Source organism: Lemur catta, chromosome X (assembly GCF_020740605.2).
Source record: "Lemur catta isolate mLemCat1 chromosome X, mLemCat1.pri, whole genome shotgun sequence".
Taxonomy (NCBI): domain Eukaryota; kingdom Metazoa; phylum Chordata; class Mammalia; order Primates; family Lemuridae; genus Lemur; species Lemur catta.
In genome coordinates this window covers 24,346,559-24,360,432 of record NC_059155.1, presented here as the reverse complement: position 1 = coordinate 24,360,432, position 13,874 = coordinate 24,346,559, and the positions used below count along the sequence as shown (strand labels likewise).

The window sequence follows — 13,874 nt, the reverse complement described above, 5'->3', positions numbered from 1 at the left end:
AGCCAGTCATAAGGAGGGAGCAATTGCAAGCGGGGGCTGGCGCTCACAAATCCAGGCGTACATTAAGCACTGGAATGAAAAAAACAAACAGGTTTCACCTCCAAAAGCTACTTTTTCCCCAGATGTCTATAGATCTTATCATGATTAATAAAAGTCAAACTTGCATACAAGTGTTAGTGAATTAATAGTAATTTTAAAAATCACTGACTTGAGAGGTAAAATTGATAGCATTTGGTGATTGAGTTTGGAAGGAAACTATTTTATTAGAAGATCATATATGTGTACATAATACATAAGTTTTCAAGGAAAGAGTGGAAAGAAATGTGGCAATAGCTAATACCCTAGTAATCCATGGATCTGACATAAAACCCACATTTTGCAATGTAATTACATCAACCTTTAAGTTCCACTATATTCAGGCTCCAATATTGTATTCAAAATTGCACTGACCTGGCCAACCTATCAGTATTTATCCTTACTTCTAATTTATTAATGCCTCAATTTCTATGGCTCTCAAAAAACCTGAAAAAAGAGAGCATGGACTCTTTCTGTAAAAACTGAAGTACCTGGTTTGATAATCTATTAATATTTTTAAGATGTTATATAAATACCAATTCATATGTGTCCCATGAGGGCTAAGAAAAAAGATGATGACTCAGCACAAATCTATAACTATTAAGTACTGTTTCAGATGAGAAAAGCCTTTTAAAATTTACAGTGATATGCAAGAAATATATTTTAATTTGATAACATTTTCTATTTTTAAAAAGAGAAAAATTTCTTTTAACTTCTTATAAACCATCAGTCCTAACTATTTTAACTGGTCAGGGATACTATAAAAGAGATTTCCCTATCAACCATGATATTGGGACTACATAACCAATTGAGTCTAAAATTGTACAAGTTAGAAGTACAAGATTAATGCCTTTATACTACTGGACAAAAATACTAAAACCATTAATCCATGGACAATCAAGTAATAAACACTATACACCTGATGATAAATAATAGCTGATAAGTTATGTGGCAACTTAAATATGGCCCCAAAATTTTTTGACACCTCTCACATAAGAGGTGGAAGTTTATGTCCCCTCCCCCAGAATCTCTGTGATTGCCTGGCCAATAGAATAGGGCAGAAGTTATGCTTTCAGTTTCTGAGCCCCAGGCTTAAGAAATTGGTAGCATCTACTGCCTGTCTCTTGGAACACTGGCTCTTGGAGCCCAGCAATATGCTTAGATGGAGAGGTCAGATGTAGGTGTTCTGGCAGAGTATAGCTGAGGTCCCAACTTACAGCCAGCATCAGATATGTAAGTGAAGATGTCTCCATATGATTCCAGCAACCAGCCTTTGTGTCTTCCTAGCTAAGGTATCAGACACCCATGGTCCTGGCTATGTCCTAAGTTTATAGGTAGTTTGTTATTCAGAAATAAAAACTGGAACAAATTTTAACAACTATGCTAATTTGTTTAAAGGTTCCTAAGAAAAGGAAAAAAGTCCCCAGGCCATTTTGAACCAACTCTGAAGTGTTAGGAACTCAAGAGCTTTAAGCGTCATAATGCACTGCTACCTCTACTATGATAGAAAGCACTTTGTATTTCTATCAAGTTCTTCATGATTAATGGCCTCTTCATGGAAATTTAGAAGTTGCAACCTCTCTGAATCTGTTGTTCCACTTAAACCAGATGATCTGATCTCTTGGGTAATAACTCTATAACATACTGAGTCCATTTCCCTATGCATATGGTATAGCACAGTGATTAAAAAAGCAGGTGCTCTAGAGTGAGACTGCCTGGCTCATCTACTTAATACTTGTGTGAAATTCACTAAGTTACTTAACCTCTCTGTGCTAAGTTTTCTCATCCTAAAAATGAGGATATACTCCAAGAGTTGTGAGAACTGAGTTTATATATGTAAAGTGCTTGAAACAGTACATTTACACATAACTGACACATTGTGTACACTATTATTAAACAACACATATCTCAAATAAAAAATAAGGTGAATCTTAACGATAATTCAGTTGATAAATATTACAGATAAATATAATGAGAATAAACTATATCCTTACGGAGTGCAAGCTGCATGCCGCCCTCAACCACTTTCCGTTTTCCTGTAGCTGGTTTTGATTTTTTATTCCGTACAGTTGACCCCCGACTGCTGATTCCACTAATAACTGACATGGTGTCATCATCACCACCAGCTAGCAAAGAATTTCGGTAAGACATCAGAGGAAGCCACACATCTTCTCTTCGGAGTGACATCTGAAAGGTCATGAACTTTTCCAAGTAAACATACCTTTAAAAGAAGTAGATATTCTTAGCTTTGATACAGAAAACTGCCAGTCCTACTAACCCCTAGTTGTGTGAGCATGGGCGTATTACTTTACTACTCAATCTCAAACTCATCAAAACACTGATGAGCAATTTTGTCTCTACCAAGACTCTCACATTGAATGAAATAATTCAGAGCATTTCAGATTAACGTTTGTTGAGTACCTACTATGTTCTAGGCACCAGGGACAGATACAAAGATGAATCAGATATGGTCCATACCAGCAAGAAAGTATCACCCTGATGGAAACCATAAATCTACCCATGGATCCAAGTATCACAAGGCCTTTTTTTTTTTTTTTTTTGAGACAGAGTCTTACTCTGTTGCCCGGGCTCGAGTGCCATGACATCAGCCTAGCTCACAGCAACCTCAAACTCCTGGGCTCAAGTGAGCCTCCTGCCTCAGCCTCCCAAGTAGCTGGGACTACAGGCATGCACCACCATAACTGGCTAATTTTTCCTATATATATATTTTTAGTTGTCCATATAATTTCTTTCTATTTTTAGTAGAGACCGGGTCTTGCTTTTGCTCAGGCTGGTCTCGAACTCCTGAGCTCAAACAATCCGCCTGCCTCGGCCTCCCAGGGTGCTAGGATTACAGGTGTGAGCCACCGCGCCTGGCCCACAAGGCTTTTTTTATCATTGTTTGTTTTTTTATTTCAAGAGAGTTATTATTAGAAACATTCAATATTTGTGGTTTCTCTGATTCCAAGTCAAAACACCTAGGCTGTTAGATCTAACGTTTTCACATATTTTAATATGAGCTTTGTACCACTGACTCAATTAATTTTACCATGTAAAATACCCACATTTTGAACAAGGAATTTTCAGACAAATCAATTTTATTGTCTAAATAGAGAAACAACTTGATCTAGTCAAATTGTTGTTGAAACCACAAGGGGTTTCAGTCTAGGTCTAGTTGCTTATCACACAAAGAGCCAAAGATCTAATTATTGACACAATAAGAATTGCCAAGGAAGAAAGGAGTTTTTAATATGACAGATATCTTGTCAGGAGAACTGGGAGAAGCTGCCTCAAATCCATTTCCCACAAGGCTTATATGTAATTCTGTAATAAAAATTTAACTAAATTCACGTGGCTACTATGTGCTAGGTATTTTTCTCTCAGGTTAACTATTCTTACAATTCAGTGAGGAATTGAATTGTTCTCCCCATTTTACAGACAAGAAAAGAAAGGATAAAAAAAATTAAGAATTAATGGGCCCACAATAATAAAAACAAGCAAGCGGCATAATCATGATTGTAGTCCCAGGCTCTGACGTCAGAGTTCAAGAAGGCTAAATTATGCTTTGAATAAATAAAGACAATTATTTGTCAACTAACTGTAAAGCGCAATTCAAATATTTGTTGTCATCATAATGACACATTCCAATCAATTCAGATTTACCAGTTCTGAATAGCATTAAAGAGAACAGGAGACACCAGTTACAAAACATACTTTGTGTTAGCTGTTCCGTATGTCTTTCTAATTACAATGTACTTCAGTCATACATAGAACAGTACTCCTCCAAGCGTGGCCCATGAACTGGCTACTTGTCCAAGAAATGTCTACAACAAGAGAGTTTGAGCCAAAATATACTCACTGGTAGAGAGATTTATAACTACGTACCCATCACATACCTAAACAGAACATTACAGGTAAGTAGCCATCCCTGAAGCTTATTCCCATTTCTCCTCCTCCTTGTCCAAGAGGTTACCACTAACCTGAATTTGTTATTTATCATCCCCATGCATATTGATTATATTTTATTTTATTGTTTTTTCATTTTTTTTTTTGAGACAGAGTCTCACTCTGTTGCCCAGACTAGAGTGCCGTGGTGTCAGCCTGGCTCACAGCAACCTCCAACTCCTGGGCTTAAGCAATACTACTGCCTCAGCCTCCAGAGTAGCTGAGACTATAGGCATGCGCCACCATGCCTGGCTAATTTTTTTTTTCTATATATATTTTTAGTTGGCCAGATCATTTCTTTCTATTTTTAGTAGAGATGGGGTCTCACTCTTGCTCAGGTTGGTCTCGAACTCCTGACCTCCAGCGATCCACCCACCTCGGCCTCCCAGAGTGCTAGGATTACAGGCGTGAGCCACTGCGCCCGGCCTTGATTATATTTTAACACACAGTTGTCTGTAAACACCATAGCACAGCTTTGTACTTTGCTATTTGTACTCAACATTATGTTTTTAAAATCTAACCATTTTGATTGCTGTGTGGTATTCCATCATATATCAATCTATTTTTTTTGTCTTTTTTTATATATCAATCTATTGATCCATTTCTAGTTGATAGATGTTTAGGCTGTTTTGAGTTTTTCCTTATTCAGACAATCAAAAGTCAACATTATTTTGTGATTCTCCTCATGCATGTGTTCAAGAGTTTCTGTAGGGCATCCACTTATGAGTGAAATTACTGGATCATGAGGCATTGTCAAATTGCTCCACAAAGTGGTTTTGTACCAATTTACACTGTCATCAGCAATGTATAAAAGGCTTTACTGGACCACATCCTTGTGTATATTTGACACTATCAGACTTCTTAATTTTTGCTGATCTGCTCAGTGAGAAATGGTATTTCATTGTTTTTATTTGTATTTCTCCGATCAACACTGTCTACATGCACTTTTTAATTGGATTAAATTTACACAGAATACACAGAAATTGAGTACAGTTGGATCAGTTTTACAAATAAATCCATGTGTGTAACCCACATGTGTATTAAGATACAGAATATTCCCATGACTCCAGAAAGTACCCCATATTCCCAATCTCTGCAACCCTAGTAGTAACCACTACTGTGATTTCTATCACCATAGATAGTTTTGTCTGCTTTAGACTTTCATACAAAATCTATACAGACTTTAAATATAAAATACTGGTGGGTTTTCAGGAGAGATTATCTATACTATGGGGTATTCATATTCTTCTGTCCTTTTATACCTCAAAGCCAAGGCGAAAGGTGGAAAAAGACTTTGAGAAATTAAATCCATTTTCTGGGCTCTAGTAAGCCACCATATTAGGAGACTAAACCAGACAAGTGCCCTGTTTAAATGGTCTGTTGAGGACAGAAATAGTAGTTAAAGTAAAAAGATAATATATGGACTTCCACTTTCCAGTGTATCCATAGCTCAACACACAGACTTACTAGGATGCTCCTGATGGATCCCTGATATTACTGTCTTTTAAATGATCCCTCCCTAGGTGGGTTAAGGCAAGAATGCAAATAAGAATGCATAAAGCAGCTGCATGTAATGGTGCATGCCTGTAGTCTCCGGTATTCAGGAGGCTGAAGCAGGAGAATCACTTGAGCCTGGGAGTCTGAGGTCAGCCTGGGCAACACAGCAACGTCTCATATCTTAAAAAAAAAAAAAAAGAAAAGAAAGAAAAAAAAAAGAAAAGGGAAGGGGGAGGGGAGGGGGAGGGGAGGGGAGGGAAGGGGGAGGGGAGGGAGAGGGGGGAGGGGAGGGGGAGGGGAGGGGAGGGGAGGGGAGGGGAGGGGAGGGGAGGGGAGGGGAGGGGAGGGGAGGGGAGGGGAGGGGAGGGGAGGGGAGGGGAGAGGAGAGGAGAGGAGAGGAGAGGAGAGGAGAGGAGAGGAGAGGAGAGGAGAGGAGAGGAGAGGAGAGGAGAGAAGAGAAGAGAAGAGAAGAGAAAAGAAAAGAAAAGAAAAGAAAAGAAAAGAAAAGAAAAGAAAAGAAAAGAAAAGAAAAGAAAAGAAAAGAAAAGAAAAGAAAAGAAAAGAAAAGAGTAAAGAAAAGAAGGCCAGGAACGGTGGCTCATTCCTGTAATCCTAGCACCCTGGGAGGCCGAGGTAGGAGGATTGCTTGAACTCAGGAGTTCAAGACCAGGCTAATCAAGAGTGAGATCCCGTCTCTACTTAAAGAAAAAAAAAATTAGCCGATTATTGTGTCGTGCCCCTGTAGGCCCAGCTACTTGAGAGGCTGAGGCAGCAGAATTGCCTAAGACCAGGAGTTTGAGGTTGCAGTGAGCTATTATGACGCCACTGCACTCTACCTAGGGCAACAGAGCGAGACAAAGAGGAAGGGAAAGGAAGATAGAAGAGCATATAAAGTATTCAAGTTACACCTCAAAAAACACAACTATACTGGGAAGGGAACTTATAATATTAAAATGGAGTATTATGCATACAGTTATAATCCTTAATTTATAAAGTTGTTGAAGTATAAAGTTTTTCCTGCATTAATGCAATCCTACAATTCTAATCTGTACATGTAAAGGGGAGGAAACCGAGTATAACCATTGCTTTTAAGAATTCTAAAATGAAATTAAGTAGGACATCTCCAGCAAATACATACACTGTTCTTTTGTCTTGTCGGAGTAGTTTAGAAGAAAATTCACTTAGAATATCAAGAAATGCCAAATTTAAAGGTGGATGGCTCTCCCCTTGTGGATTAGGCTCTTTAAAAGCAAATTCTATGCCATTTCTGCAAAAAAAAATTATTAAAATAAATATTTGAGAAAGTATAATAAAACATTTAATAACTTAGAAAGGAAATTTTACTCTCTACTTCCTTTGCGATGCCTTTAATTTGAGAAATAGAGAATAAGGAGACTGTAAGAGTAAGAATGAGCAAATACATTTACATTTTATGTCACTGTTATTTCTTTAAAACAAAACGAGACACACACACACACACACACACACGTACCAGCTTGCCTTCAGTTTGGTATATCTACATTATTTACTCGTACTTTTTTCCACAGAAAATACCAAAATTTTTTCACATAATGATAAATACATTATCTGCACTTTTTAAGACATAAAGGAATGACTATTTATAATGACTCATTTAAGAGTAAAGTTTTAAAGTTAAACTTCACTCAGGGCCCATTTTAACTATATTTATGTGGCAATAAATACCTTTATTAATCAAGCAAACAACTCAACATTATACTCTATAAAAATGTAACTGGGTATAAAACAATTCAGATGGAATTGAGGAGGAAAGAAAGAAGGCTATTACATGAAGAAAATGATGTATTACTCCCTCAGAATAATTACTACATGTGTGGTCCTTAAGTATTACGTAAAAATGCCATCCAATGTATAAAAGGCATAAAAATGAATTCGAGAGTTTTAGAATAAGGTTACCAGAGAGAGTGAATTAACGCTAACGGTAGCATGGGCAAACTTAAGAGCAGAAAATTTTCTTCAGGGAGACATTTAACACTTTTATAAATTAAGTGATGAAGAGGGGTAAGAGAAACAAAAAACAGAAAGCTTTCAATGAAGAAGAGTCCAAGCCTTTTGATTTTCCTAAAGGGTAGGTTCCTTAACCCACAGTTAAGAGATAAAGGGTTTTAATATACAAATGTTGGTTACGTTAAAGCTCTTAAATGTACCCATACTTAAAAAAAGTGTAACTGATCATTGAATTATATGCCCAATATAAAATCAAACAATTTCCAATTTTGATAAGGGGAAGAAAACATGCAGATGGAAAGAAGTCTGCAGCTCAAAACAAGGGGAAAGTCTACAAAACAGAGACTAGAACCAGAAAGAGAAAACTTGAGACAAAGGAATCAAATTTCAAGGATTTCTCTCTCTAGCAGTGAGACTATGACAAAAGGTGATTAAAAAAAAAGATTTTGTAATGCCTAATAAATTTATGCTGCTTTGCTTCACATAATTTATAAAGACTTTGTGCGGTTTTCAGTGAAAAAAAAAAAAACTTTCTTATAAAGGGCGTTTTAATCCAAACTCATTTCTTAATTGAGATAGCACTATAACTGTTCATGAAGTTAAGATATGGTACAGATTTATAAAATAATAAACCATAAATTTAATTTAGTTATTCCAAATGAAAGGGCTAGATACCAAAAAAAAAAAAAGTTCATGACTAAAAATAAAGTATCTGAAGATTACTTGTGTAGCATGGCAATGGCATCTCTTGTTTTCAGTTGATCGAGTCCAAAAGTTAAAGCAAAACGTCGAGCAAGTTCTTTGATGCCACTAAATGTAGAAGATGATCTATCAAAATTATAGCCATTTTCCTGTATCATTTCATTAAAAAGCTGTTTGAGAAGAAAGAAAGCATGTTAGAGTTTTTTTTAACAATTATGGATTAACATCTTTTAAAATATAATATTTTCTATTTAAAATACAGATGTTCAATAAATGAGGCACTGTACTTTACCCTAAAACATGGATTTTAAAAAACCTGATACAAATGACCAAAATTATAGCATTTCATACACTAAAATTAGAGGTCGTTATTGATATTAGAAACTCTTTAGGTTAGTTTGGGCAGAACCCTATTCTTCTGGTATTAATTGGATATTAACATAGCAGATAAAATATAAAGGAAACCCAGTAAATTATTAGGCAACTATATTATTTACATTTAAGTGATGAATCTTCACATCAAGAAGTTTCATCATATAGAAAGCTCCAGAATTTTGATGTTCTTTGACTAAGCAGTTCTAATTACAGAACTTTATTCCAAAGAAATACCAACATTTATGCACATTAGTACAAAAAAATGTTTATTTTAGTGCTATCTATAATGATGAAACTTGTCAAAAACCTCAATATAAATGAGAGGAATCTGGTTAAATTATGGTCCATCTATAAAATATTATACAGTCACTAAAAATGAGTTATTCTAATTACCTTGATCTGATAATGATACATTATATATATGTATCAAAACATCACTATGTACCCCATAAATACATACAATTATGTGTCAATTTAAAAAATGATGAAGACTTTGGGTATATATCTAAAGAAAATGAAATCAGTATGCTTAAAAGATATCTGCATTCTCATGTTCATTCCAGTTTCACTCACAATAGCTAAGACATGGAATCAAACTGAGTGTCCATCAACTAATAAATGGATAAAGAAATACTATTCCATTGTGTGTGTGTGTGTATTATTCAGCCTTTAAAAAGAAGGAAATCCTGTCATTTGTGAAAACACAGATGAACCTGGACAACATTATGTGATATGAAATAAACCAGGCAAATGCGGACAACTACCATGTGATCTCACTTGTATGTATAATCTAAAAATGTTGAACTCATAGAAACAGAGAGAATGGTGGTTGCCAGGCACTGGGAGTAGGGAAGAGGAGATGTTGGTCAAAGGGTACAATGTTTCAGTAGGGTAGAACAGGATGAATAAATTCTGGAGATCTATTATAAAACGTGGTAAGTATAGTTAAGAATAATGCACTGAATGTTGTGGCTCACACCTATAACCCTAGCACTACGGGAGGCCAAGACAGGAGGATTGCTTGAGGCCAGGAGTTTGAGCCCAGCCAGAGCAACGTTAGCAAGACCCTGTTTCTACAAAAAAATAAAAAAATTAGCAGGACAGGGTGGCATGTGCCTGTAGTCCCAGCTACCCGGGAGGCTGAGAATTGCTTAAGCCTAGGAATTTGAGGTTGTAGTGAGTTATGATGACACTACTGAACTGTAGCCCAGGTGACAGAGTGAGACCCTGTCTCAAAAAAAAAAAAAAAATTATGTACTGTATTATATATTTGAAAATTGAGAGATGATCTTAAATGTTCTTACCACAAAAAAGGTGAGATAATATGTTAATTAACTCAATTTAGTCATTTCACAATGTATACATATATCAAAACATCACATTCCATACTGTAAATATATACAATTTTCATTAGTCAATTACAGCTTAATAAAGAAGGAGAGAAAAATAAGCCTCTGCTACTCACAAAATAAAATGCTAAGGACATTATTTAATGGCATGAATGTATTCAGGGTTTATTAATATTAAAATGCAGACTTACAAAATAGAATATACAATTTAATTTTTATAAAAATTAAGATTTCACATAGACATAAAAAAGACTAAGAAGGCTATTAAAAATAAAAAGGTTATTGTTAAGTGAAAACATAAAGGATAACTTGTATTTGTTCCATTTCTTATATTTTCTAAATTTTCCATAGCTAGCAATTATGTTATAGCAAAAGTTATTAAATATTTAAATGCTACCTTTAAAACCTTTTAAATTTTATTAATTTTAACAAGGAATATTCAGATTTACAAATGAAATTAAGAACTTACATACTTACATTTCTAAAAAGCAAGAAAGTTTATCAAATTGTAATGGGCTGGATTATGTTTTGGATGCAAATTTTGTCTCCAAAAACAAAAGCACACTAGGCAAATAATTTTACTTAATTAAACCTGCCTTGCCACTGCCAAAATGAAAAGGACAGTTGCGTTTTAGTTATAAAAAATTCATATATGCTCACTAAAGTCTGGAAATGGAGAAAAAAGTAAAATTCACCTGAAATCTATCAAAGCAAGTTAACTACTGCTGACATGACATATGTTACAAGTTTTTGCATATATTGCCAAACTGCCTACCATATCTATTTCTTCCATGCCTTAGACAGCTAAAGGTTTTGCCAATCTTGACAGTCTGGAAGCAAAAAATGATCTATCTCACTTGCACTTTTTTGTATACTAGTGAGGCTGAATATTTTATATTTCTACTTTTATGCATCCTTTGCCTGGTTCCAACTGCTACCTTATTCTGCTAATTATTAAGTGTTAATTACCTTACCTAAAGCTGGTACTGTTAATGTCTTACCTGTTGCAGACTGAGAATGAGGGTCTTAGCACACTGAATTTTGTCTATCTGCCTTGTTTTACTCATTGTTTCTTTGATGATATCTCCATAGTCATTATAATACTGGAAAAGAAATTTACACAAATCAGTGCATTATAGATTTCACAAAGTATATATTTGGCTGAAATTATGCCTTACAAAACAGGAACTAATGTTACCAAATCTTTAAGATCATTTCTAAGCACATAATCCCTAACTTCTGTAAGTTGAGACATACCAAACAATTAAGATCCAATCAAATAAAGCTCCAGACTTGGTTTTAAATAAATGAGGTACAGAATAAAACAATAATTGGGTTATGCAGATTTTCAGAAGTAACACAAAGGATATAAATAAAGTTCTCTTTGTGAACTATTAAGACAACAAATATAATCACAGTTACTCTTAGAACTTTCTGTAGAGACAAGGTCTCACTGTGTGTGGCCCACGCTGGTCTTGAACTATTGGCCTCAGGCAATCCTCCAGCCTGTCAAAGTGCTAGTATTACAGGTCAAGCCACCACACCCAGCCATAAACCCCTTTTAAAAAGAAAACTTATTATGCATGACATTTACATTATATGTTGTACATGAACTTTTTCTTTTCTAATTTGAGATTGTATTTCAAAATACATATATAACTATCAGAGAAAACAGAATAACCATGTTCCTATTAATAAAACTGACTTTAACCTAGAACACATAAATCTAAGTTTAAAATTTGTGAAATAACTTTATAAGCAACCTTAGTTTTTTTTAAAAAACTAACAATTATCATGCCAAATGTTTGAAATTCCAAAATGATTTTCAATGGTGTTAGAATTCTTTCACGTAGCAAAATATTACAAAGAAAGGATTAACTTGGTTTATATATATATATATATATATATAAAATTTCTTAAAGCAAAGGCTTTAAAAAGTTTTACATTTATAATTAGATTTTACTTCAGAAAGGATTTTAAAAACTATCTTACCATATTTGGTCACATTCTGTTAGTATAATTAACAATATCCTTTCTACTACTACTACTTCAAAATTAGAGGATCTCACATATATTTAGGAAAATTATGAATGAACCTATCCTGAATCAAGTCAGACTTAGAGAACCAAAAAGAACCTTAGCTATCCATAGCAGATCAGATGAAGAAACTCAGGATGCAAAAGGCACTGAATTACTCAAGGTCCCAAGATACATAATAACCAAGTTGAAAATACCACCCAGGTCTCCTGACTCCTAAAAGAACACTTCTTAATGCTATATCAAGCAAAGGAAGGACACAAACCTGTTACCTTAGAATAAATCAGAAATGCAATTTCTAATAATGAGAGTTAACCTAGGAGAGGCCATTTCCAATATTCCAAATGCAAATGAATACAATAAACCCAAAATGTCTATTAACTGGAGGAGTTGAAGTATAAGGCAATGTTACTGAATATATTAAATATTTTAAATAGAAATATTTTATATTAGAAAAGTAATTTACTGGAGCAGGTTGGAAAAAAGTAATTTATTATTTAGAAACTTCAATGGCTCCAGGATTGTTAGGGTTGGACCAAAAAAAAAAAAAATTCAATGGCAGCCAAGCATGAAACCCAGTCTTATATTATCTTTTAAGCATTTTAAAACTATCTTGCTATCCATGTTTCAACTTTACCTTCATATACTGCTTGAAGATATCTGCAGCTGTATTCATCTCCACCACAGTATATACAATTAGCTTACAAAATGCTGCAAGTAAATTTCTCCTCTTGTGCAGAGCTTCAATTTTACTGGCTTCATCCTCCTGCTGACCGTCTGGGGAAAAAAGTCCCAAACATTAAGCTATCTTGTACTTTACTTCAACAATATATTATTTTTAATTCTCACTATAAAACATGTTTTTATTGGAGAATTTTAAAAAGGAAAAAACATTTAAATTAAAAATTATAACCATTTGTAATTTATTCCAATAGACCTAATTTCTGTAACATCAAATAATAATCAGAAGGTTGCTTGATAAACACAGAACAGGAACAAATGGAGTTGAGTCAGAGGAACTGATGTTTAGCGAAGTCAGGTTAAGCTTGCCTAATACACTCATATAATTCCCTAACAGGATAGTTTGTCAATGAAATCTGCATATTCAATGTATGTTGCTTAAGGTTCCTTCTTTCCTGAATGCAGCCAACCTCAGAAATTCTCCTATCCCTGCCAAGGATGATCCCACCTTACCTCACCCCTATCTCTTGCTGACACATTCTTCCTTTATACATACTAAATATGTTCAAGTTAGGCCGGCCTAAAAACCATTCTGTCTTTTTAAGATAACTTCATGTATTTCCACTCTGATCCATCATGTGAGATCTTGACATTCAGTTCTCAAGAGAACAGACGTATTTCCAAATTCATAGTCCGGGAAGCCCCACTGCAGCCTTCAAGTACTTCCAAAGGATTGTTCCTAATTGTTTGATAGTATAAATAAAACTGTGATGAAGCCTTCTTACATAAAAAGCTGTGTAAAATATTTTCCTCTGGACAGATTTCACAAATGAAATTACTTAAAAAAAAAACACCATCTCATTAATTTACATTTCTTTGAATTTCTTTGGTTATCAAGTGAAGTTAAAATTTTTCTGCATGTTTATTAGCCATTTATAATTCCTCTTTTGTGAACCATCTGTGTATATCCTATCAGATCTTAAATGGAAGATACTTAATATAAAAAACATTTTGTATAAAATATAAATGTTCTTTTATTTTTTAGTTAATTAATTCATTGTTTAGGCTGCTCTGGTAATCTTTGATAACTGCTAGGAAATTCAAACCAAATTTTAAGAATAAGAGTTTGTTAGCCGGGCACGGTGGCTCACGCCTGTAATCCTAGCACTCTGGGAGGCCGAGTTGGGAGGATTGCTCGAGGTCAAGAGTTTGAGACCAGCCTGAGCA

At 34.7% G+C, this 13,874-nt stretch overlaps 1 protein-coding gene across 4 annotated transcripts in view; it reads right to left on the bottom strand.

Annotated features, from left to right (window-relative positions):
• STAG2 (stromal antigen 2) overlaps positions 1 to 13,874 on the bottom strand; it is a 125,399-nt gene that overhangs the window by 12,774 nt on the left and 98,751 nt on the right. For all 4 annotated transcript variants that reach the window (XM_045538455.1, XM_045538458.1, XM_045538457.1 and 1 more), the window contains 5 exons: positions 12,604 to 12,743; positions 10,931 to 11,032; positions 8,227 to 8,375; positions 6,656 to 6,784; positions 2,070 to 2,296 (listed from right to left, as the gene is read on the bottom strand). In XM_045538455.1, the coding sequence (XP_045394411.1) occupies positions 2,070 to 2,296; positions 6,656 to 6,784; positions 8,227 to 8,375; positions 10,931 to 11,032; positions 12,604 to 12,743 (747 nt within the window). The remainder of the gene's footprint in view (positions 1 to 2,069; positions 2,297 to 6,655; positions 6,785 to 8,226; positions 8,376 to 10,930; positions 11,033 to 12,603; positions 12,744 to 13,874) is intronic.